This window comes from Cherax quadricarinatus, chromosome 81 (genome assembly GCF_038502225.1).
Source record: "Cherax quadricarinatus isolate ZL_2023a chromosome 81, ASM3850222v1, whole genome shotgun sequence".
NCBI lineage: Eukaryota > Metazoa > Arthropoda > Malacostraca > Decapoda > Parastacidae > Cherax > Cherax quadricarinatus.
The window spans coordinates 9,460,656-9,486,023 of NC_091372.1; the positions used below are offsets into that span (position 1 = coordinate 9,460,656).

General features: G+C 39.9%; 6 protein-coding genes across 6 annotated transcripts in view; 3 read left to right on the forward strand and 3 right to left on the reverse strand.

The window, feature by feature from the left end:
• Positions 1-127: 127 nt before the first annotated feature.
• LOC138855105 (cuticle protein 7-like) lies at positions 128-2,342 on the forward strand. The gene is made up of 3 exons (XM_070102356.1): positions 128-147; positions 1,471-1,572; positions 1,899-2,342. The coding sequence occupies exons 1-3, from the start codon at positions 142-144 to the stop codon at positions 2,184-2,186; spliced, it is 396 nt and encodes a 131-aa protein (XP_069958457.1). The 5' UTR covers positions 128-141; the 3' UTR covers positions 2,187-2,342.
• Positions 2,343-3,839: 1,497 nt separating this feature from the next.
• Positions 3,840-4,819, reverse strand: LOC128699761 (cuticle protein 7-like). Its single transcript, XM_053792492.2, has 3 exons — positions 4,805-4,819; positions 4,355-4,558; positions 3,840-4,212 (listed from the first exon to the last, which is right to left on the reverse strand). The coding sequence occupies exons 1-3, from the start codon at positions 4,808-4,810 to the stop codon at positions 3,892-3,894; spliced, it is 531 nt and encodes a 176-aa protein (XP_053648467.2). The 5' UTR covers positions 4,811-4,819; the 3' UTR covers positions 3,840-3,891.
• A 5,557-nt stretch (positions 4,820-10,376) lies between these two features.
• On the forward strand, positions 10,377-12,243 carry LOC138855097 (cuticle protein 7-like). Its single transcript, XM_070102251.1, has 3 exons — positions 10,377-10,390; positions 10,935-11,061; positions 11,658-12,243. Exons 1-3 carry the CDS (start codon positions 10,377-10,379, stop codon positions 11,943-11,945), a joined length of 429 nt encoding a protein of 142 aa, XP_069958352.1. The 3' UTR covers positions 11,946-12,243.
• A 2,106-nt stretch (positions 12,244-14,349) lies between these two features.
• On the forward strand, positions 14,350-16,339 carry LOC128699846 (cuticle protein 7-like). The gene is made up of 3 exons (XM_070102344.1): positions 14,350-14,364; positions 15,627-15,812; positions 15,942-16,339. Exons 1-3 carry the CDS (start codon positions 14,359-14,361, stop codon positions 16,281-16,283), a joined length of 534 nt encoding a protein of 177 aa, XP_069958445.1. The 5' UTR covers positions 14,350-14,358; the 3' UTR covers positions 16,284-16,339.
• An 847-nt stretch (positions 16,340-17,186) lies between these two features.
• Positions 17,187-19,192, reverse strand: LOC138855106 (cuticle protein 7-like). Its single transcript, XM_070102357.1, has 3 exons — positions 19,090-19,192; positions 18,219-18,326; positions 17,187-17,627 (listed from the first exon to the last, which is right to left on the reverse strand). The coding sequence occupies exons 1-3, from the start codon at positions 19,093-19,095 to the stop codon at positions 17,358-17,360; spliced, it is 384 nt and encodes a 127-aa protein (XP_069958458.1). The 5' UTR covers positions 19,096-19,192; the 3' UTR covers positions 17,187-17,357.
• A 4,728-nt stretch (positions 19,193-23,920) lies between these two features.
• LOC128699757 (cuticle protein 7-like) overlaps positions 23,921-25,368 on the reverse strand; it is a 2,280-nt gene continuing 832 nt past the window's right edge. The window contains exons 2-3 of the mRNA XM_070102346.1: positions 24,399-24,584; positions 23,921-24,267 (exon numbers count right to left, since the gene is read on the reverse strand). Of these exons, the coding sequence (XP_069958447.1) occupies positions 23,944-24,267; positions 24,399-24,584 (510 nt within the window). The 3' untranslated portion in view covers positions 23,921-23,943. The remainder of the gene's footprint in view (positions 24,268-24,398; positions 24,585-25,368) is intronic.

Consider the following 25,368-nt stretch of genomic DNA (forward strand, 5'->3'; position numbering starts at 1 on the left):
ATCCGCAGCTTTCCTGACTTTTTGTGTTTAACCCAGTTGTTGCATGCTGGGTATCACGACATACCCAGAGGTCCTTGGGAGGGTATATAAGCAGCGGAGCAGCATGGCTGGGCACCGCACACTACCATCACCATCACCACCATGAAGGTAAATCATCATGGTGTTCCACAGAATTTTTACAATAGCGAAATGTTGATTTTTCAGACTTGATATCAGATGTTATTATATACATGATATTATATTCATAACTTCCGTCAGTAATACATGCATACATAAGTCAGACTAATATGTCTTCATAGGTCATAATGGAAGGGTCCTGGGTTCAATCTAAGGCGGAACGAGGCATGTAAAGATGGTTAGACCTCCCACCCCTGTTTGACTTGCAATAAATTGTTAAGCTGAATTTAGTGTGTTGTTAATTAATGGTTGTTTGTATCCTGGGGTAGGACGTCAGGATTTACCCTTTTTTTAGACTATTTCCTTGACACCACCAGAAGTAATTTTTTTGGCTAAAAATCTATTATTTTGTAGTCCAAGTGGCTAATATATGGTAATTCAATTATCTAAATGGATTATCCTGGGTTATTACGTCTAAGTCTGTGCAGTACCTCCGTACTGAGACGACACATTATGATAAAAGGGACGACACATTATGCAAGAGACGACACATTATGATAAAAGGGACGACACATTATGCAAGAGACGACACATTATGATAAAAGGGACGACACATTATGCAAGAGACGACACATTATGATAAAAGGGACGACACATTATGCAAGAGACGACACATTATGATAAAAGGGACGACACGTTATGCAAGAGACGACACATTATGATAAAAGGGACGACACATTATGCAAGAGACGACACATTATGATAAAAGGGACGACACATTATGCAAGAGACGACACATTATGATAAAAGGGACGACACATTATGCAAGAGACGACACATTATGATAAAAGGGACGACACGTTATGCAAGAGACGACACATTATGATAAAAGGGACGACACATTATGCAAGAGACGACACATTATGATAAAAGGGACGACACGTTATGCAAGAGACGACACATTATGATAAAAGGGACGACACGTTATGCAAGAGACGACACATTATGATAAAAGGGACGACACGTTATGCAAGAGACGACAAATTATGATAAAAGGGACGACACATTATGCAAGAGACGACAAATTATGATGAAAGGGACGACACATTATGCAAGAGACGACACATTATGATAAAAGGGACGACACATTATGCAAGAGACGACACATTATGATAAAAGGACTCAGAAGAAACTTTTCGCTCACTTGTGAACTTTCTCATGTGACTTAAGTCATTCACCTGAGGCAGAGAACCAAACATTTTCCACAATAAGTAAAAGATTTTTTTTTTAACACTTTATTATCACTACTTTTCTGGGTTTAATAGGTCTCAAACTCTTCATTTTCATCACCAGGTCATTCTTGTACTAACTGTGGCTGCAGCCGCTGTGGCAGCACCATCTGGACCACCATACGGATTCTCACCATCATACAGACCAGCACCATCCTACACTTCGGTAAAGTAACCTTGTTTATACCTATTCTTTTTTATAGGTGTGTATTCACAGCTCCTGGCCCTGCCTCTTAACTGGCTGTTACCTGGTTCACTACTATGCGTTTTCTCATAGATATGCACTGAAAGCATTTTATCTATTGAGCTTAAAACAGTTTCATGGCTTTGCTTACCAGAAAATAAGGGTAATTACCATTTTTTTTTTTTGGCTTCAAAATCTATGCATGTTCATAAAGCACGAGCTTCAGAATGTATTCTGAAAATATTCACGAACTGAAAGCATTATTTTGAGAATAAATCTAAGTGCTCATTCCATTTTCTCCTTGGTAGGCTCCAGCACGGTACAGCTTCGACTATGCTGTGAACGACCCTCCCTCCGGCAACGACTTCGGTCACCAGGAGTCTCGTGATGGTGACCACACTCAGGGGTCGTACTACGTGCAGCTCCCCGACGGTCGTCTGCAGCAGGTGACCTACACTGTCAGTGGTGACTCTGGCTACCTGGTTGAGGTCACCTACCAAGGAGAAGCCAGATACCCGACCTACCAGCCAGCCTATAGGCCAGCCCCAGACTTCACTCCTCTCCAAGCCTATAGGCCCATCCCAGTGTATGGCTAAAATTTATTTATGGTTAAGTTAGTATGCAAATTATATAGTCCAAATCGCCAGTAAGCTTTACATTAGGTAGGACAGGTCAGCATGGAAATTTTGAGTTTAGCCAAAAAATAATATTTGAGGAAAATCTTTCATTGTATATCAATAACAATTGTTTCAATAAATAATCTAATATTTATTTGTGATTTATATATCTAGTTATTGTTTGTTTGCAATATTTACTTGATTATCAGGAAAGAGTTTTAATGGGCAGAAAAGCTAACCACTGGATATACACAGTGAAGTATATGTCTGTTTATGATAAGTTTAATCTCTTGTTTTATGGGTTAAAATATTGTAATTGGTTATGAGTGTCTGACATACAGCTTAACGACCCTCGCGTACTAAACGAGCTTTAAACTCCATTAATCAACCACCCAAAAATTTGACCAAAACTGTTGTTTACCTTTGGTGCTGAAGTAATGATCACGTCTCACGAATTTTTTTCACCATTGATGTGGAGTAATTTTGTTTAACACAAACATAAGATTAAGTTTACATTAATATTATGTTCATGAGGAAGCGTTAAACTCATAGGAGTTCTAAAGATTTTAAAGAATTGGAGGTAATCAAAAAAATTTTAATGTTACGGCTCATCTTGGACCATTTTGAAGTTTTGATAATAGTTAACTATAAACTATGATGTTAGGTAAGACACATATGCAACAGTTAGGTATCTTTATTGTGAAACGTTTCGCCTACACAGTAGGCTTCTTCAGTCAAGTACAGAAAAGTTGATAGAAGCAGAAGATACTTGAAGACGATGTAATCAGTCCATCACCCTTAAAGTTTTGAGGTGGTCAGTCCCTCAGTCTGGAGAAGAGCATTGTTCCATAGTATGAAACAATGGAAACTATGGAACAATGCTCTTCTCCAGACTGAGGGACTGACCACCTCAAAACTTTAAGGGTGATGGACTGATTACATCGTCTTCAAGTATCTTCTGCTTCTATCAACTTTTCTGTACTTGACTGAAGAAGCCTACTGTGTAGGCGAAACGTTTCACAATAAAGATACCTAACTGTTGCATATGTGTCTTACCTAACAACCTGTCGGTATTTTATACCATTTTAATGTTCTATAAACTATGATCAAGACTCTCCAAATTGTGAATTAAAAGTGAAAATGTAAGTGGTACTGATATAGGTTTGTGTGTACTAGAAGGGAATTTCGTGTAAGGAAACAATCAGGTTTCGTTTTGTGAAGAGCTCTATCAGATCATGATTAAGCTCTATATTGAGTGAAATGTTGTTCCTGTCTTTGTCGTCGCATCACTAAGATATAAAGTCTCGGTTCTCTGTCTTCTAATCGTACTAGTCTCAAATCTCACATTAAAATAGTTATCAGTGAACTTCCATTCACAGAAGTAGACTCTAGCTGCTGCATGGATGTTGTCATGGTTTACTAAAGCATCAGTAGACAGCACTGTTGACTAGAAAAAAGGTGGGTGTTTGTGTAGTGCACCGGTGGAGCTGAACTTGGTGGTTGGGTGATGGCTGGTTGAAACTGGGGTAGTGGTGAGGTGGGTGGGTGAGTAATGACTGGGTCATGTTAAAAGCACTATCCATTCTAGATAAATGTATCAGAAACTATTACATTGGGATTCAAAGATGATCATAGCTTGTTCTCAGTTTATTGATAAATATAAGAAGTAAATACACGGTGAGAGTTATGCATAGACTGGCAGTGGACTGTAGCTTGGAGTTGGATGATAGGATGGAGAAGACTTGTAGGATGGTTTAGGATAAGATGGAGCAGGATGGTAGGATGGTTGGTAGTGAGGGTACTGAGCCTCTCCCTGGTAGGTGACCTCAGCCACGTAGCCAGAGTCACCATTGACAGTGTAGGTCACCTGCTGCAGACGACCGTCTGGGAGCTGCACGTAGTAAGTCCCCTGGGTGTTGTAGCCATCACGAGTCTCCTGGTGACCGAAGTCGTTACCAGAATAGTCGTCCTTCACAGCATAGTTGAAGTCGTACCGTGGATGACTCTGTGGAATGATCATAAAATAACTTATCACAGAATGTGGCTGTATTATTTTCTGTTAGCATTATATTAAATAATCTTAATATTTCTCACATCTAAAATATATAATAAGTAAATAAGCACTTAAATATTCTTAGATAACTTACATCATAGGACGGGGATGGCTTGTAGGATGGAGTGGGATGGTAGGGAGCTGGCTGGTAGGAGGGAGCTGGGCTGTATGATGGAGTGGGTTTGTAATGTGGGGCAGGAGGGTAGGATGGAGTGGGTCTATAGTGTGGGGCAGGAGGGTAACCATACTGTGGTGGCACACCCACCACGACACCCACCATGGCTAGAGCAAATACCACCTGCGTAAAGAAAAGGCAACCATTATTTTTCTCTTGATGACGACCAGAATGCGCCACCTAACACAGATGGCGCAGGACCATTATAAAGAAACCACAGACATAAATTTAGTAGCTGATGACCAGACTTCGGTGCCCAACACGATCTGTGAAGCAACAGCAATAGTGTCTGTAAAACTAGGTTTTCAGTAAACATAATTGATTACTCGGAAAAATGAAGGTAAACACTGTTTAGTAGTTGTATCTCACCTTCATGTTGTTGCTGGGACGAGAGAATGAATGATGTTGACCAGAGCTGTGGAGTTATATACTGAGCCTCTCCCAGGGTGGGAGTGCTGGAGGGAGGGAGGAGTGGAGTGTTTACTGTAGTTCCTACAGATGTCACCACGCCCCTTTCCTGAGAGAGCTACGACCTTCCAGTCTAACAACAAACACACTCACAACTACACAAACACAACACTGCTTAACCTGACTGATCAAGGAACTCAGTCGCAAGACTACTCTGAACTACTGGCGCGATCACTTCCGTGGGGAAGTGGAGCAGAATCCTTCCTCCGTCAGCCATGCGTGTCGTAAGAGGCGACTAAAATGCCGGGAGCAAGGGTCTAGTAACTCCCTCTCCTGTATATTTTACTAAATTTAAAAGGAGAAACTTTCATTTTATCTTTTGGGTCACCCTGCCTCGGTGGGATACGGCCGGTTTGTTGGAAGACGAAGTATACAAATATTCCACAATGGTTTGATTTATTAAACCTTATATGTGTACATATGTCTGCTAAGATATAATGAAAAATAGATTAATTGTAGTTTGAGTCATTTCGGAAATGTATGTTTCCAGTAAAATACGGAAATTGCACTGGCTGAGGGTAATCAATACTGATTCAATAATTACCACAATTAACCCTTTCTGATTATACTTAGTCGATATATGCGAGTGACAACTCTTCACTGTGCTCAGCGAGACACCCACAGACTCCAGTTAGGGTGAGCTACGGGTGACTGCAGATTTGGTCCCCATAATAGCTCCCCCATTGTCGTGCTTCTTGTTGCATGATAGTTTATTGTACACCCGCAGCTCAACCTGCAATCAGCAGCGCAAAACAACAGGATTACAGAGGTTACAAAAGAACAAAATTACAGAGGTTACAGGGGTCTTTATCAGACCCCCCCCATCACCCTCTAAGCAAAGTTAAACTACACATAGTGCCACAGTGTAAGTCATAGTGCCAGCACTCAGTGAACAGATCTTATAACAAATTATTGTTAGGTGACTTTTCCTATACAATTAGCCAACAATAAGGATAAAATTTCTCGAGGACAAATTTTCCAGAAGTTCTTTAGAAAATCGTATAATTTACATCAATCAAAATTAAATCATAATGGAAATCTGAAGGAAATCTTCCATTTTTATTCGTTTTAACTCTCCTGCTGTTTTTATAGATACAAGTGTATGAGGCAGGAGCTTACGGCGACGTAACTTTGACTTTGTAAATGGCCAAGTCGGTCCGAAACGTCGTCGTAAAGCTCCTCTGTCCTATGTGCGGGTTATTCGTGTGTTGTATCAGTCACAGTATTGTGCCTTTTGTCACGATTTTTGTCATACGATATTTGCCATACGATATTTGTCATACTCAGTTACACTAGGAATATTTCTCTCACAGTCCATCGTTAAAAATATTTTGTTCCTGACAGTCTCATTCACACAGGAAAATTTTCTCTCATACTACATCACGAAGGATAATTTCTGGTGTTGTTATTCGCCACACGGGGTAGTTTTTTTTATATTCTGTCACACTACACGGCTTTCACGCCCTGTTCCATCTCACAAGATAATTTTCTTGCCATACCCCACATGAGATGGGTTTCTGTCCTACCCCCTCCCATAGGATGATTTTCCAATCATTATATGTCAAGCGTGATGATATTCTCATCATGCCCAGGGAGGTACTACCGTCCTGCCAAGTGAGTGTAAAACGGAAACCTGTAATTGTTTTACATGATGGTAGGATTGCTGGTGTCCATTTTTCTGTCTCATACACATGCAAGATTTCAGGTACGTCTTGCTACTTCTACTTACAATTAGGTCACACTACACATACATGTACAAGCATATATATATACACACCCCTTTGGATTTTCTTCTATTTTCTTTCTAGTTCTTGTTCTTGTTTATTTGCTCTTACCTCAAGGAGGCCTGGTCACAGACCGGGCCGCGGGGGCGTTGACCCCCGGAACTCTCTCCAGGTAAACTCCAGGTAAAATTCCACCGCAAACGATGTTGTTGTATCATACTCTTATCACGTATCCTTCAACACTGAGGATATATTTTTTTTTCTGTCAAACTATCGCGTACGAAGGATTTCCTGTCTATTACACCAAATAGTTTTGCAGATACTAGGAGTAAACTAGGATACTAGGAGTGAATGCATCAGAGATGCATTCGCCTCAGTATGTAAATAGCATTTGAGATTCAGGCAGCTGGCTGATATCCATGAAAGAACTCGGGGAAAATCGGTCAGCTAGACTGAGTTCAGGTTTTGGGATGCTGCAGTAACTAGAGGAAGACAATCTCACCAGAAGACATTAGTATCAACTATCAGAATTGACACCATCATAAACAAGGGGATGAAGAAGTATTCAACCTATGGATCTCCTCTTTTTCGACAAACTGGACTACTTGATCTTTTCACATATTCACATGATCATGTCATAATAATAATAATAATAATAATAATAATAATAATAATAATAATAATAATAATAATAATAATAATAATAATAATAATAATAATAATAATAATAATAATAATAATAATAATAATAATAATATAATAATAATAATAATAATAATAATAATAATAATAATAATAATAATAATAATAATAATAATAATAATAATAATAATAATAATATCTTTATTTACTACCAGTACATGTACAAGGTATACAGATCATAGCTGACATCAATGACGTACTATTATATAGAAAGCCGCTTGTTATGCTGAGTATTTCCTGCGAATTAGGTCAGTTTTTTCCCAGGATGCGACCCACACCAGTCCGCTAACACCCAGGTACCCATTTTATACTGATGGATGAACAGGGACAACCGGTGTAAGGTAAAACTTACAATGTTTCGGCCCCTTAGCCGGGAATCGAACCCGGACCCTCGCACCTCTACATAGTAGTCATCCTGGCTTTATATTCCCAAGCTCCACATGTACTTTCTCCTGATTTGAAAAAGTTTGCCACCCAAAAAAGAAAAAAATATATAAATAACGTCTATGAGCATGTCTCCATTTCTCATAAGTATTGAAAAATGGTGTATGGTAGGATTAAGCCATACCACGGGTGGGGATAGAACCCGCGATCAGAGAGTCTCGAAACTCCAGACCGTCTCGTTGGCCACTGGACCAGCTAGCCACAATAAGATTCGTCCAACTAGGTATATTTCTACACAATAGGAAGGTTAACATAGGCACCACTGTGACTACAAATGCAAGTTTTTACAAACGAATCTCCAGCAAGTGTGGCCGTGACAAACTCTAGCTCAAGTCCCCTCAAAGCCGTCAACATGACTCAAGATTGCAAACCATACCATGGGCGGGGATAGAACCCGCGATCAGAGAGTGTTCTATCCCCGCCCGTGGTATGGTTTGTTTGCAATCGTGTCATTACGATTTCGTGAGTCATAAGAACATAAGAAAGGAGGAACACTGCAGGAGGCCTGCTGGCCCATACTAGGCAGGTCCTTTACAATTCATCCCACTAACAAAACATTTGCCCAACCCAATTTTCAATGCCACCCAAGAAATAAGCTCTGATGTGAAAGTCCCACTCAAATCCAACCCCTCCCACTCATGTACTTATCCAACCTAGATTTGAAACTACCCAAAGTCCTAGCCTCAATAACCCAACTAGGTAGACTGTTCCACTCATCAACTACCCTATTTCCAAACCAATACTTTCCTATGTCCTTTCTAAATCTAAACTTATCTAATTTAAATACATTACTGCGGGTTCTCTCTTGGAGAGACATCCTCAAGACCTTATTAATATCCCCTTTATTAATACCTATCTTCCACTTATACACTTCGATCAGGTCTCCCCTCATTCTTCGTCTAACAAGTGAATGTAACTTAAGAGTCTTCAATCTTTCTTCATAAGGAAGATTTCTAATGCTATGTATTAATTTAGTCATCCTACGCTGAATGTTTTCTAACGAATTTATGTCCATTTTGTAATACGGAGACCAGAACTGAGCTGCATAATCTAGGTGAGGCCTTACTAATGATGTATAAAGCTGCAGTATGACCTCTGGACTTCTGTTGCTTACACTTCTTGACATAAATCCCAGTAATCTATTTGCCTTATTACGTACGCTTAGGCATTGCTGTCTTGGTTTAAGGTTGCTGCTCACCATAACCCCCAAGTCCTTTTCGCAATCTGTATGGCTAAGTTCTACATCATTTAACTTATAAGTACTAGGGTTATGGGCACTCCCAAGCTTCAGAACCTTGCATTTATCTACATTGAACTGCATCTGCCACTTTTCTGACCAAGAATAGAGTTTGTTTAAATCCTCCTGAAGTTCCATAACATCTACGTTTGAATCAATTATCCTACCTATCTTTGTGTCATCGGCGAATTTGCTCATATCACTAGTAATTCCCTCATCAAGATCATTGATATATATTATAAACAACAACGGGTCCAAGATTGATCCCTGTGGAACGCCACTTGTTACAGATCCCCACTCGGATTTAACCCCATTTATGGACACTCTCTGCTTCCTGTCAGTGAGCCATGACTCGATCCACGAGAGCACTTTTCCCCCAATGCCATGAGCTGCCACTTTCTTTAACAGTCTATGGTGCGGAACTCTATCAAAAGCCTTACTAAAATCTAAGTAAATAATATCAAATTCTTTATTGTGGTCAACAGCCTCAAAAGCTTTACTGAAGAAAGTTAATAAATTAGTTAGACAAGACCGGCCTCTTGTGAATCCATGCTGAGTATCATTAATCAAGCTATGCTTATCGCGATGGCTTCTTATAATCTCAGCTATAATTGACTCTAGTAATTTGCCTACAATGTCAGGCTTATTGGGCGGTAATTTGACGGTAACGACTTGTCCCCTGTTTTAAAAATAGGAATTACATTAGCCATCTTCCACATATCAGACAATACACCTGTTTGAAGAGATAAATTAAAAATATTAGTTAATGGTTCACAGAGTTTCATTTTGCATTCCTTAAGAACCCTTGAAAAAACCTCATCAGGACCCGGCGACTTATTTTGCTTCAGTCGGTCTATCTGCTTCACAACCATCTCACTAGTGACTGTGATGTTACATAATTTATCTTCTTCTAGCCCACTGTAAAAATTAATTACTGGAATATTGTTAGTGTCTTCCTGTGTAAAAACTGAGAGAAAATAATTATTTAAAATCGAGCACATTTCATTCTCTTTGTCAGTAAGGTGCCCATAGTTATTTTTAAGGGGACCTATCTTATCTCTAACTTTTGTTCTATAGACCTGGAAAAAACTTTTTGGGTTAGTTTTAGAATCCCTAGCAACTTTAATTTCATAGTCCCTTTTAGCTTTTCTTATCCCCTTTTTAATGTCCCTCTTAATGTCAATATACTGATTCATAAGATGACCCTCACCTCTTTTGATACGCCTATAAATTCCTTTCTTATGCCCTAGTAGATATTTGAGCCTATTATTCATCCATTTTGGGTCATTTCTATTTGATCTAATTTCTTTATATGGGATAAACGCTCTTTGAGCAGCATGTGGTAGGATTACTGAGTGTGGGACACATGGAGAGGCTACAGTATGTGTCCGGTGTACACAGCGTGATCCATTCATGATACATCTGATCTTAGTGACCCAGTCCAGATTTTCACTCTTTATCCGCAGCTTTTCTGACTTTTTGTGTTTAACCCAGTTGTTGCATGCTGGGTATCACGACATGCCCGAGGTCCCTGGAGGGTATATAAGCAGTGGGGCAGCATGACTGGGCACCACACACTACCATTACCACCATGAAGGTAAACCATGGTATTTTACGAATTTTTACAATACAAAAATGTTGATTTTTCAGACAAGATATCCTGTGTTATATATACTTGATGATATATTCATAATTTCTATTTGTAATGCACGTATATATAAGTATCTCATAGCGCACATTGAAAGGGACCTGGGTTCAGTCTAAGGCGAAACGAGGCTTGCAAAAATATCTCCTTACACATGCTACCTCTCTTCTCCTTGTATCCTGGGGTAGGACGTGAGGATTTGCGGTTTTTTTTTCTTCAGACTGCTTCCTGTGTACCACTAAAACTAAAATATTTTGGTTAAAATCCATTATGTTATAGTCGGAATACCTATCTTCTTCACCAGGTCATTCTTGTACTAACTTTGGCTGCAGCCGCTGTGGCAGCACCATCTGGACCACCATACGGATTCTCACCATCATACAGACCAGCACCATCCTACGCATCGGTAAAGAAACCCTGTTCATACTCACCTATTTCTGGTTATAGGGGTCTATTCACAGCTCCTGGCCCTGCCTCTTAACATGGCTGTTACCTGGTTCACTCTTATAGCTTCGTAAATACTATCATTCCTATAGTTTTGTCGTTGTTTGGAGTCAGCCTTTTGACCATTCATGTGGGATTTTGAAGCCATTATGCAATAAAAGCATCTTATTTATTTTTAATCTTAATTTAATTATATGGCATTACATAACAGTACATAACGAAAATTATCATATATAAACTTAAGAAGCTGTTGATAGTTATTTAGAGATGAGCTTCAGAATCTGTGCATGTGCATATTGAGATGCTGCAAGAAATTTCAGTGACGTCGATATATAAAATTTAAAAAAATAATGTTGAAACGTATTGTTATTAACACACAATTTTGAGAGAAAGCTTTATATGAAGGTTCGGTTCACCTTGGAATGATTGATACTGGTCAGAATGGACCACAATGTCGTTTATTTTTGTCATTCCAAATTGTGGTTCAGCTGTGAATTGTTCAAGCCAGGGTATTTTGATTACATATCTTAGCTAGTTATTCCATTTTCTCCTTGGTAGGGTCCAGCACGGTACAGCTTCGACTATGCTGTGAACGACCCTCCCTCCGGCAACGACTTCGGTCACCAGGAGTCTCGTGATGGTGACCACACTCAGGGGTCGTACTACGTGCAGCTCCCCGACGGTCGTCTGCAGCAGGTGGCCTACACTGTCAGTGGTGACTCTGGCTACCTGGCTGAGGTCACCTACCAGGGAGAAGCCAGATACCCGACCTACCAGCCAGCCTATAGGCCTGCCCCAACCTTCACTCCTCTCCAAGCCTATAAGCCCATCCCAGTGTATGGCTAAAATTTATTCATAATTAAGTTGCTATACATATTATATAGAGATGAAATCAACCTTACATATGACAATTCACATCAGTGTGGGAATATTGATTTGATTAAAAAATGATATTTAGGAAAAATCGTCAGTATCTTTATTGTGTTAAATAAAAGATTCAATACTTAATTATGTTTATAATATATCTTGTTACTGTGTGTTTTCAACACTTATTATCATTAAAGTGATTTAGTGGGCAGAAAAGTTGAGCACAGGATGTATTCCTTGAGGTATACTCAGTGTATATATGCAGAGAATATACTTTAAACCCTATTTTCAAGATTGAGGTATTCTTGACTGCTGGTGTACGGGTGACATGCAGTCTTAATGACCCTCCTGAAGTAAATACGGGTGGCATGCAGTCTTAATGACCCTCGTGAAGTAAATACGGGTGGCATGCAGTCTTAATGACCCTCGTGAAGTAAATACGGGTGGCATGCAGTCTTAATGACCCTCGTGAAGCAAATACGGGTGGCATGCAGTCTTATTGACCCTCGTGAAGTAAATACGGGTGGTATGCAGTCTTAATGACCCTCGTGAAGTAAATACGGGTGACATGCAGTCTTAATGACCCTCGTGAAGTAAATACGGGTGGCATGCAGTCTTAATGACCCTCGTGAAGTAAATACGGGTGGTATGGAGTCTTAATGACCCTCGTGAAGTAAATACGGGTGACATGCAGTCTTAAAGACCCTCGTGAAGTAAATACGGGTGGTATGCAGTCTTAATGACCCTCGTGAAGTAAATACGGGTGACATGCAGTCTTAATGACCCTCGTGAAGTAAATACGGGTGGCATGCAGTCTTAATGACCCTCGAGAAGTAAATACGGGTGGTATGCAGTCTTAAGACCCTCGTGAAGTAAATACGGGTGGCATGCAGTCTTAATGACCCTCGTGAAGCAAATACGGGTGGCATGCAGTCTTATTGACCCTCGTGAAGTAAATACGGGTGACATGCAGTCTTAAAGACCCTCGTGAAATAAATACGTTTCGCCCATTTCTCCTGCGGCAGACTTGTTCATTCGGACATAGTGATGACCGACTAAGGTAAACATACATCTCTCTGACCTTGTCGAAGTTCCAATAGATCAAAACGGTGTCTTTCGTAAGCATTTACTAAATCCTTTAGATATAGGAACCAAGATTACATAAAAAAAAAATATTCTGGCAGTATAATAACCTATTGAAAGGAAGCAATGAGGGCTATTTAGATATCTGCAAAAATAGCCCAGATACGGTAATTACCTGGATGACTCACATAAAATCCTCTCAAAATCATAGACGACTCTTTGGATATATAAATTTGTTGCACAGTGCACACGACGTTGTGTATAATTTCCAGCTGGTGTATTTTCTATACACCGTAGACTACATACTATTATTTATCTAAGGTATTAAAACGTCCAGAAAAGGGAGGCTGTTTTTCTCCAGTCGTATTTAAACCTAATGTGGAATGATGTAGCTTTCTAAATTATGAAAATTCAAAATTTTGTACATCAGGTTATTGGAAAATGTTTATAGTTAATAATAATAATAATAATAATAATAATAATAATAATAATAATAATAATAATAATAATAATAATAATAATAATAATAATAATAATAATATCTTTACTTACTACCAGTACATGTACAAGGTATACAGACCATAGCTGACATCAATGACATGCTACTATATAGAAAGCCGCTTGTTATGCTGAGCATTTCCCGCAAATTAGGTCAGTTTTGTCCCAGGATGCGACCCACACCAGTCCACTAACACCCAGGTACCTATTTACTGCTAGGTGAACATGGACAGCAGGTGTCTTAAGGAAACACACTGAGGTCCAGGGGTCGATCCCTAACCTGGGATCGACCCCGGACATCAGTGTGTGCAAGCTGAGTGCGACAGCAATCGATTATATATTAAATGAAATTGGAATGGGTGGAATACCTATACTTAGTCCACTGTTTTGCCTTAAGAACTTGTAAAGACTGTACAAATTAATAATGTTAGTTTGTTCCTGGCATATCCTCGCTCAAACATGTATAGAAATTATTCTATACATATGCATGTTCATTTTGGTAATATATACATGGTTTCCGTCAATACATGAGTATACAGAAGCATGCATAGTCTAGCGTAGCTCTGCGGTTGATGTCCGCGTTGCTTGGTCAGTCAGGTTAAGCAGTGTTGTGTTTAACTTGTGTAGTTGTGTGTTTATTGTTATATTGGAAGGTCGTAGCTCTCTCAGGAAAGGGGCGTGGTGACTTCTGTAGGAACTACAGTAAACACTCCACTCCTCCCTCCCTCCAGCACTCCCACCCTGGGAGAGGCTCAGTATATAACTCCACAGCTCTGGTCAACATCATTCATTCTCTCGTCCCAGCAACAACATGAAGGTGAGATGCCACTGGTACACTATTTTTACCCTCATTTTTTTCGATATATATATATATATATATATATATATATATATATATATATATATATATATATATATATATATATATATATATATATATATCATTCTATCATGCTAAGAAAGTAGCATGTCTATGCCACATCCAACAAACTTAGCAGACTCTTGGATGTCACTTCTGCCAGACTCCTGCTAGGCTTCACCTTCCTCTGGGAGGCTGCATTACCAGCTGGTGTAGACATAACTAAACATAAACTTTGCCAGATGGACAATTATTACACCTTGAGTCATTATGCTCTGCTCTGTGCAAAAAAAGTCGACTACCCACAGATGTTTATTTTATGTCAATATATTTTATCCACAGAGGCATATTACCAGACATTCCGGAAGAGTGTCATGCTTTTAACTCTTGTAAATAACTCATGACAGCTTAACCTTATCTAAAGTTAATCATGATGGCTAAAATATTAAATATTATAATAATTCATGAACATATATAAGCTTTATTGTATTCTTGTAATTTAGTTCACGTCTGCATAAAAAAAATTCATTGTTAATGTTACAGAAAGATCATAAACTTGTAACTCTCATGACTCCAGGAATAGTGATACCACGACTGCATACAGATCACGGAACGGGTGGGGTCTGAACTCATGGCAAGTGATTCGTAAAAATCAGAGGCCAGTACGTTAACTGCTCGGCTAGCTGGCTCTTATAAGATTCATCCAACTACGTATATTCGTATAAACCATAGAGAGGTTAGCATGGGTCACAACTGTGACCACAGACGTGGGGTTCACCTGTAAAAACCTCCATTGATGATCACAGTGGTGACCCATGCTGACTTCCATATGGTGTGTAGAAATATACCTAGTTAGATGAATCATAATGGAGACAGCTGGCCCAGTGGTTAACGCCCGGACCTATGACTTTTACGACTCGCTTGCCATGGGTTTAGTCGCCACCAGTTCTCTAATTTATTTTAATAAACTTGTAAATAGATTATTAGCATGTAACCTAATTGCCTCTCAGAACAAAACCCAGTTCCTGGATCCATTGTATCCCTCTGTAATTTTTAAACTACCACCAATGGTGGAATGGAACTGGGAGACTGCCAACCTCAGAATGGGTATGTGGTGCCTGCCACCCTCCCAATGGTAATGGGATGCAAACTAGAGCTGTTAAATCAACATTCTGGTCGTCATCAACAGAAAAAAATATATTTGTCGTTTCTTAACACAGGTGGTACTTGCTTTAGCCATGGTGGGTGTCGTGGTGGGTGTCCCACCACAGTATGGTTACTCTCCTGCCCCACACTACAGACCCACTCCATCCTACCCTCCTGCACCAACTTACAAACCAGCTACATCCTACAAGCCAGCTCCCTACCATCCCACTCCATCCTACGGACCATCCCCGTCCTATGATGTAAGAATATCTATCAGTTCACTTAATATTTATATATCGAAGTCGTGAAACATGTTAATTTTGTTTAAATATAATTTTAAGGAAGATAATAGTCATATTCTGTGATAAGTGATGCTACGATTATTCCAGAGTCATCCTCGGTACGATTTCAACTATGCTGTGAAAGACGACTATTCCGGTAACGACTTCGGTCACCAGGAGACTCGTGATGGCTACAACACCCAGGGGACTTACTACGTGCAGCTCCCAGACGGTCGTCTGCAGCAGGTGACCTACACTGTCAATGGTGACTCTGGCTACGTGGCTGAGGTCACCTACCAGGGAGAGGCTCAGTACCCTCACTACCAACCATCCTACCATCCTGCTCCATCCTACAAGCCTGCTCCATCCTACCATCCTACTCCAGCCTACAAGCCTGCTCCATCCTATCATCCCACTCCAAGCTACAGTCCCCTGCCAGTCTATGCATAACTGTCATACTGTATTCACGTCCTGACATTATATTTGTCAATAAACTGTGAACAAGCTATGAACCTCTTTTAGCCCCAATATAATACTTTCTGTCACATTTATCTAGAATGGAGAGGTTAATTAACATTACCCAATCATTACTCACCCACACACCTCACCACCGTTCCGGTTCCACCCAGCCATCACCTAACCACCAAGTTCAGCTCCACCCATTCATTACACAAACACCTCTTTTCCAGTACTGTGTACTGATGGCTCAGTTAACTCTGACAACATTCATGCAGCAGCTGGAGTCGACCTCTGTGCATGGAGCTTCACTGACAAGTATTTAAATGCGAGTGTAGAGATTAGCAAGAAGACGGTGGGCCGAGTATTTACATCTAAGTGATCAGACACAGGTACAGAAGAGCTTATATTGGGACAACTTTCCACTCAGTATAGAGCTTTATCATGATTTGATAGAGCTATTCTAAAAAGAAAACCTGATTGTTTCCTTACAAGAAGTTCTCTTCCAGTACACATAAACCTATATCAGTGCAACTTACATTTTCACTTTTAATTCACAGTTTGTAGAGTCTTGATCGTGGTTTATAGTGGACTGTTCCTTCAGCACCAAAGATAAACAACAGTTTTGGTATTTTTTTTAGGTGGTTGATTAATGGAGTTTAAAGTTCGTCTAATACACGAGGGTCATTAAGCTGCATGTCAAATGCTCATAACTAATTAAAAATACTAACTCTTCAAACAGAGATTAAAATAAACTCTAACCATACACAGAGACATATACTTCACTATGTATATCCTGTGCTCAGCTTTTCTATCCATTAACCATTTTTCCTGAGAATCAAGTAATATTGCAAACAATAACAAGCAATAACTAGGTATATAAATCATAAATAAATATTGGATCATTTATTAAAACAATTATTATAAGCTTACAATGCAAGATTTTCCTTAAATATGATTTATTTTTTGGCTAAACTCAAAATTTCCATACTGACCTGACCTGCCTAATGTAAAGGTTACTTGTGAATTCGATTCTATATAATCTGCATACTAATCCATAAATAATTTTTAGCCATACACTGGGATGGGCGTGTAGGCTGGAGCAGGCCTATAGGCTGGCTGGTAGGTCGGGTACCTGGCTTCTCCCTGGTACGTGACCTCAGCCAGGTAGCCAGAGTCACCCCTGACAGTGTATGCCACCTGCTGCAGACGACCGTCGGGGAGCTGCACGTAGTACGACCCCTGAGTGTGGTCACCATCGCGAGACTCCTGGTGACCGAAGTCGTTGCCGGAGGGAGGGTCGTTCACAGCATAGTCGAAGCTGTACCGTGCTGGAGCCTACCAAGGAGAAAATGAAATAACTAGCTAAGATACATAATCAAAATACCCAGGCTTGAACAATTCACAACTGAACCACAATATGAAATGACAATAAACGATGCTGTGGTCCATCCTGGACCCTTATCAATCGGTCGAGGGTGGATCGAACCTTCGTGTAAAGTTTTCTCCCAAAATTGTGGCTTAGATGCATAGTGTTTTAATATTATTTTCTAAACTTCGTATATCAACGTCACTTAAATTCTTCACAGCATCTCAATCTGCACGTGCAGAGATTGCGAAGTTCGTCTCTATACCTGGAGTATACCTGGAGAGAGTTTCGGGGGATCAATGCCCCCGCGGCCCGGTCTGTGACCAGGCCTCCCATGTATAAATTCTCAAGTTCATATACTATTACATATTGGCATGGAAGTATATTAAGTTCAATAATAGAGAACATATTTTTGTTGTAAATCTACCAGAAAACTCGTGAATGGTCATAACATACCCCATTCTCAATGTACGAGACTGTAACAGCAAGCTAAGAGGCAGGGCCAGGAGCTGTGAATACATCCCTATAACCAGAAATAAATATAAACAGTATTACTTTACCGATGCGTAGGATGGTGCTGGTCTGTATGCTGGTGCTGGTGAGAACCCGTATGGTGGACCAGATGGTGCTGCCACAGCGGCTGCAGCCAGAGTTACTACAAGAATGACCTGGTGAAGAAGATAGGTATTCTGACTATAACATAATTCGGAAGGTTCTCTAAACTGCGGCATCTCTCACCGATCCTTTTGAGTGTAGGCATTGCGCTTCCCACCTCCAGAAGTGTAACATCTCCACCCATCCTTCAGAGTGACTCACCAAATCGAAAGAACATGATTAAAGGTAAAGGTAGGTAAGGTATGACGGCGGATTTGAGAGGACTTGAGCTAGAGCACACCACAGCTACGCTGGTGTGGGATTCGTCTGTTAAAAAAAACTGCTTTTGTGGTCACAGTGGTGGCCCATGCTAACACATTTATGGAGTATAGAAATATATTTAGTTTGGTGAATCTTTAAAGTTCAGTGATTAAGCACATTGGCTTGTGAGTGTTTAGAGCTCGCCTACCTTGGGTTCGATCCCTACCCGTGACCACAAACTGCGTTTGTGGTCACAGTAGTGGCCCATGCTAACACATTTATGGAGTATAGAAATATATTTAGTTTGGTGAATCTTTAAAGTTCAGTGATTAAGCACATTGGCTTGTGAGTGTTTAGAGCTCGCCTACCTTGGGTTCGATCCCTACCCGTTCTGAGCTTCATTCTTCAGTCCGGCTAACCGGTGTCCCCCGAGTCCCTTCATAAATACTACCTTGTTCACACTGCAAGACCTTATTGCTTCTTTACGATATACTGTATTAACTTAGTACAGTATATCGTAAATTAAAATTCTTTCGAAAACTTGTGAAAAGTTTTTGGGGTAACATAAAGCTTTACCTTCATGGTTGTGATGTCGACTGTGGTGTGCGGTGCCGAGCCATGCTACCCCGCTGCTTATATACCCTTCAGAGACCTCTGGGCACGTCGTGATACCCAGCACGCAACAACTGGGTTAAACACACAAAAATTTTTTTTAGGAAAGTTGTGGTTAAAGAGTGAAAATGTGGACTGAACCAATAAGATCAAATGTATAATAAATGGATCACGCTTGTGTACACCTGACACATTTTTACAGCCCCTCCGTATGTTTCCAACACTTAGTAATCCTACCAGACACATTCTTTAGCCTCTCCATATGTTTTCATAACTTTGTAATCCTACCAGACATTCTATAGCCTCTCCATATGTTTTCATAACTTAGTAATCCTACCAGACACATTCTTTAGCCTCTCCATATGTTTTCATAACTTTGTAATCCTACCAGACATTCTATAGCCTCTCCATATGTTTTCATAACTTTGTAATCCTACCAGACATTCTATAGCCTCTCCATATGTTTTCATAACTTAGTAATCCTACCAGACACATCCTTTAGCCTCTCCATATGTTTTCATAACTTAGTAATCCTACCAGACATTCTATAGCCTCTCCATATGTTTTCATAACTTAGTAATCCTACCAGACACATCCTTTAGCCTCTCCATATGTTTTCATAACTTAGTAATCCTACCAGACACATTCTTTAGCCTCTCCATATGTTTTCATAACTTAGTAATCCTACCAGACACATTCTTTAGCCTCTCCATATGTTTTCATAACTTAGTAATCCTACCAGACACATTCTTTAGCCTCTCCATATGTTTTCATAACTTAGTAATCCTACCAGACATTCTATAGCCTCTCCATATGTTTTCATAACTTAGTAATCCTACCAGACACATTCTTTAGCCTCTCCATATGTTTTCATAACTTAGTAATCCTACCAGACATTCTATAGCCTCTCCATATGTTTTCATAACTTAGTAATCCTACCAGACACATTCTTTAGCCTCTCCATATGTTTTCATAACTTAGTAATCCTACCAGACACATTCTTTAGCCTCTCCATATGTTTTCATAACTTAGTAATCCTACAAGACATTCTATAGCCTCTCCATATGTTTTCATAACTTAGTAATCCTACCAGACACATTCTTTAGCCTCTCCATATGTTTTCATAACTTAGTAATCCTACCAGACACATTCTTTAGCCTCTCCATATGTTTTCATAACTTAGTAATCCTACCAGACATTCTATAGCCTCTCCATATGTTTTCATAACTTAGTAATCCTACCAGACACATCCTTTAGCCTCTCCATATGTTTTCATAACTTAGTAATCCTACCAGACATTCTATAGCCTCTCCATATGTTTTCATAACTTAGTAATCCTACCAGACATTCTATAGCCTCTCCATATGTTTTCATAACTTAGTAATCCTACCAGACACATTCTTTAGCCTCTCCATATGTTTTCATAACTTAGTAATCCTACCAGACACATCCTTTAGCCTCTCCATATGTTTTCATAAATTAGTAATCCTACCAGACATTCTATAGCCTCTCCATATGTTTTCATAACTTAGTAATCCTACCAGACACATTCTTTAGCCTCTCCATATGTTTTCATAACTTAGTAATCCTACCAGACACATTCTTTACCTCGCCAGATTTTTTTTAAAGGAAGTAATCCTACTAAACGCATTGTGCTACTCAGTTTGTCTTCGAGACTCGGCAGGAATGCGTCTTATTGCAGAATGTTTTGCTAGACACATTCTGACTTTTTCAATGTTTTTCACATTCAGTAATGCAAAACAGAGATATGCATGATGAATGGACACAACAATAAGTCACTATCTCTCTTGGAAACGAAATCTTTTTCAAGTTTGTAGAGAGTATATGGGGAACGTGGGTTATAATAGGCAGGGTGACGACCGTAGGAGTTTTAGTTATCTGTCGCCTGAGTGGCTAGTTTACTAAGCACTCGCGGCTCATCCAGTGAGTGGAAGCGCAAATTACAGGTTTACAGAGGCTACAATTGGTCTTTGTAACATCACAGAGAAGGAATATTAGTTATTTTGTACTTTAAAACGAATTTATGTAGTTGTACACAGTACAATAAAGAACACAATCTGAGCATGAACGAATATCTGGGAAAAAAGTCAGTTCGTCGATGTTGCCAATTTAGACGAGTTTGGAAAGTTGAGAATTCATTTATTCCTGAATCTTTATAATGGCATTTGTTTTTAAAGTTGATCCTAATGGTTTCTAGTTACATAAACAGTATTCAATACTATTTATATGATGAAATAAGACACATGTGCTACACTTAGGTATGTTCAAAGTTTTTGTTCAGTTTACGTTCTTCAGTAGCTGTTGGAACACAGGGCCGTGAATTTACAATAAATCATTAGATAAATATTAACATTGAACTCGTGCAGCAAGCTTCTCCAGTCGACTACAGAGGCAACTAACATACTGGAAACAGATGAAGATACGGAGATTTTGAGGTGGACGAGGGAGACCTATGAAGAAGACCGATTTGTTTTAATTTTTAAATTTAGTAAATACGTATATATATAAATCGTCCTCATTAGCGTTAGCTATTCTGGTGACTATACGTAGAATTTGTGAGTTAACATTTCCCTAAATCTTTTTCTCAGTGTGGTGCAAAGTTTCCATACAAAGCAGTTCATGCTACACTGTGAAATGTGTTGCTCAGTGGTTTAGTTACTGTGAGGTTCTCCGATGACTGGCCATGAAACATCCCAGACGTGAACGCCTTTCGAACCCCTCTGGTTCTCGAATAGAGATCTACGAGAGAAAAGATAACAACCCATCCCCGTGGCTTTAGGACGCCATCTGTGAGTTGTGGGGTAATTTACCCCGTGGAACTCTGACGGTTGAGGGATGTACTAAAGCGCAAGGGACGACCTATTTAGTGGTCGGGATTTTAGAGGGGACGACCAGCGTACTATAATGACGAGTACTGAAGGTGAGGCTGCTGGATGCAGTACTTGGAACTTCTTGGGTATAAAGATGAAACTAAATGACGTATTGGCCCTTCTAGGACTCAGATTTGATAGTGGTCCAGGTCTAGTTATGTTTGTCAGTTTGAGAGTTAGTTGAGCATCAACTGAGATTGATACACAAACTCGAAACATCGATTTCTTGTCCACTTTTCTAAGCATTTTACGGCAGTCAGTTTGCAAAAGTCTGTTGACTTGTCTATTTTATATTTTTAACCTCTAGGGAAAATCATTATAGTCCAAAGTCTTCCCCAGGACGCCACCACAACAGTCGACCAACGCTCAGGTATCTATCAAATGCTAGGTAACAAGGAAAGTAGGTGTTAGGTGACTTGTCCATACGTCTCACCTCGTTCAGGATGCCACCGACAGCAACCTACTTAACACCCAGATAACACATGCATCAGGTGTTAGAAGACTCGCTCATTTTACCTATATTTAACAGGTGATCCACAAGAGCTCTGGTTTCTCCTTCCTGACACATCTGGGGCTGTTTGTCTCACGATTTCTTTGTGCAGTGTCATGGTCAGTCATGAATAGGCACGCCCTTCAAGTGTCATAATCACTGTAATAACAGAATACAATACATACAATGAATGAATGAGAAATATGAGCAACGGTTAGGTATCTATATTCCTCTGTATTCAACTGAAAAAGCCTAAGGGTGTCCCGAAGCTCGATTGCTAGCGCACTCAGCTCGCACACCGGAGTTCGAGTCTCTGGTACGGCTGGAAAACATTGGGGACGTGTTTCCATAAGACACCTGCTGTCCCTGTTCACCCATCAGTATAAAATGGGTACTTGGGTGTTAGGCGACTGGTGTGGGTCGCATCCTGGAACAAAATTGACCTAATTTGCCAGAAATGCTCAGCATAACAAGCGGCTTTCTAAATACATATAGTAGTATGTCACTGATGTCAGCTATGGTCTGTATACTTTGTACATGTACTGGTAGAAATAAAGATATTATTATTATTATTATTATTATTATTATTATTATTACTACTACTGTTTAAGCAAAACGGGTCGGAATAAAGATACCTTACTTGTTAGGGTGCCTCATTACTGGCGAATGGGTGTTGATTCCAGTAAATCAAGCAGCCCTTCCTTTCATTGCTCTGTGTAGAACTTTGTCTTGGTATGATAAAGCTCTACACAGAATGGAACGTTGTTCCATTTAAAGCTGTATAGTCCTTGTGGCTTAGCGCTTCTTTTTTTGATAATAATAATAATAATAATAATGTTCCATTTAAAGTTTGCTCCGGGAACTTGTATCTTTGTTTTCAGATCCCGATTCTCCGTCCGATAATAGCGACACCCAACCACGGAGTTCAAGTTTATTCTCTATAAGGGTTACAATGCGGGGTTTGCAGGTTTTGGGTATTGTGTGGTTTATATGTTATAAAATACTTATTACAGAGGGGGCCACTAGGACACATAGCATGGCTAGGCATTTCAGGCAGACTTAGACTAATTCTTAACATTAAATCCTTACAGATTATAGTATTAAGGCTAAGTGACACGAGTTGGGTGTCTACTGGAAAATCTACAGCAGTAAACTCCGCCTGCTACACGAGTTCAGTCAAGGTCTACTACACCATAAGTACACATTATTGTTGATTCCAGCTGAGGTTGGTGGTTCACAATGTTTGGGTGGAGCTGAGGCGAGTAACGATTACGTGGTAGTGAAGTAAGTTGTTGAGTAATGATTGGGTAATGCTATATGAACTGTCCATTCTAGTTAAATGTGACAGAAATTGTTGCATTGGGGCTGAAAAAGGATCATAGCTTGTTCACAGTTTATTTATAAATGTAATGTCAAGACGTGAATACACGATGACGGTTATCCATACACAGGCAGGGGACTGTAGCTTGGTGTGGGATGATAGGTAGGAGCAGGCTTGTAGGCTGGAGCAGGCTTGTAGGATGGAGCAGGATGGTAAGATGGTTGGTAGTGAGGGTACTGAGCCTCTCCTTGGTAGGTGACCTCAGCCACGTAGCCAGAGTCACCATTGACAGTGTAGGTCACCTGCTGCAGACGACCATCTGGGAGCTGCACATAATAAGTCCCCTGGGTGTTGTAGCCATCACGAGTCTCCTGGTGACCGAAGTCGTCACCGGAATAGTCGTCCTTCACAGCATAGTTGAAGTCGTACCGGGGAGGAGTCTGGAATAATCATAATGTCACTTATCATAGAATGTGGCCATAGTATTTTCTCTTAAAATTATATTGGGCACTATTAACATGTTTCACAGTTACGATACATAAACATTAAATAAGCTCTTAGATATCCTTACATCATAGGACGGGGATGGTCCGTAGGATGGAGTGGGATGGTAGGGAGCTGGCTTGTAGGATGGGGCTGGTTTGTAAGTTGGTGCAGGAGGGTAGGATGGAGTGGGTCTGTAGTGTGGGGCAGGAGAGTAACCATACTGTGGTGGGACACCCACCACGGCACCCACCATGGCTAGAGCAAGTACCACCTATATAAAGAAACGATTGATATTTTTATGTGTTGATGACGACCAGAATGTTAGTTTAATAATAATTCGACCCTCATTCCCATTCGGAGGGTGGCAGGCACCACATACCCATCCTGACAGAGGTAGTGAAAAGATTACAGAGGCACAAAAAGGGTCGAGGGCCTGGGCCTCAAAATTTTGATAGCTAAACTAGTTAAGTGGTAATTCACTATAAATAAATTTATTAATTGATAATAAACTTAATGAGTTTCTTATGCAGACATGAATTTAGTCAAAAATACAATCTAGATTATAATGTGGTTATGAGTTATTTAAAATACAGAATATTTTAGCAATGTATGATATTCAAAAAAGAAATAAGTTATGATCTAATCGAAAATAAGCAAAGTTAGGATATTCCTTTTTTTAGAATGTTTGGTAATATGCTATTATGAAGATGCCATAATATTTCTCGATTATTTATGAGTGAGTTCTCTCTGAATTTAATAATTTTATCGCATTCCAGTGCATGTTGACGCGAGGTGTGATAGTTGTCTATCTGGCAGAGTTTACATTTAGTTATGTCTACTCCAGCTAGTGATGATGACACAACTTCCGATAAATAGTTGTAGCCCAGCCGGAGCCTGGCAGTAGTGACATCCAGAGGTACTGGTAACCCAGCAGGAGCCTGGTAGTAGTGACATCCAGAAGTACTGGTACCCCAGCCGGAGCCTGGCAGTAGTGATATCCAGAGGTACTGGTAACCCAGCAGGAGCCTGGAAGTAGTGACATCCACAAGTACTGG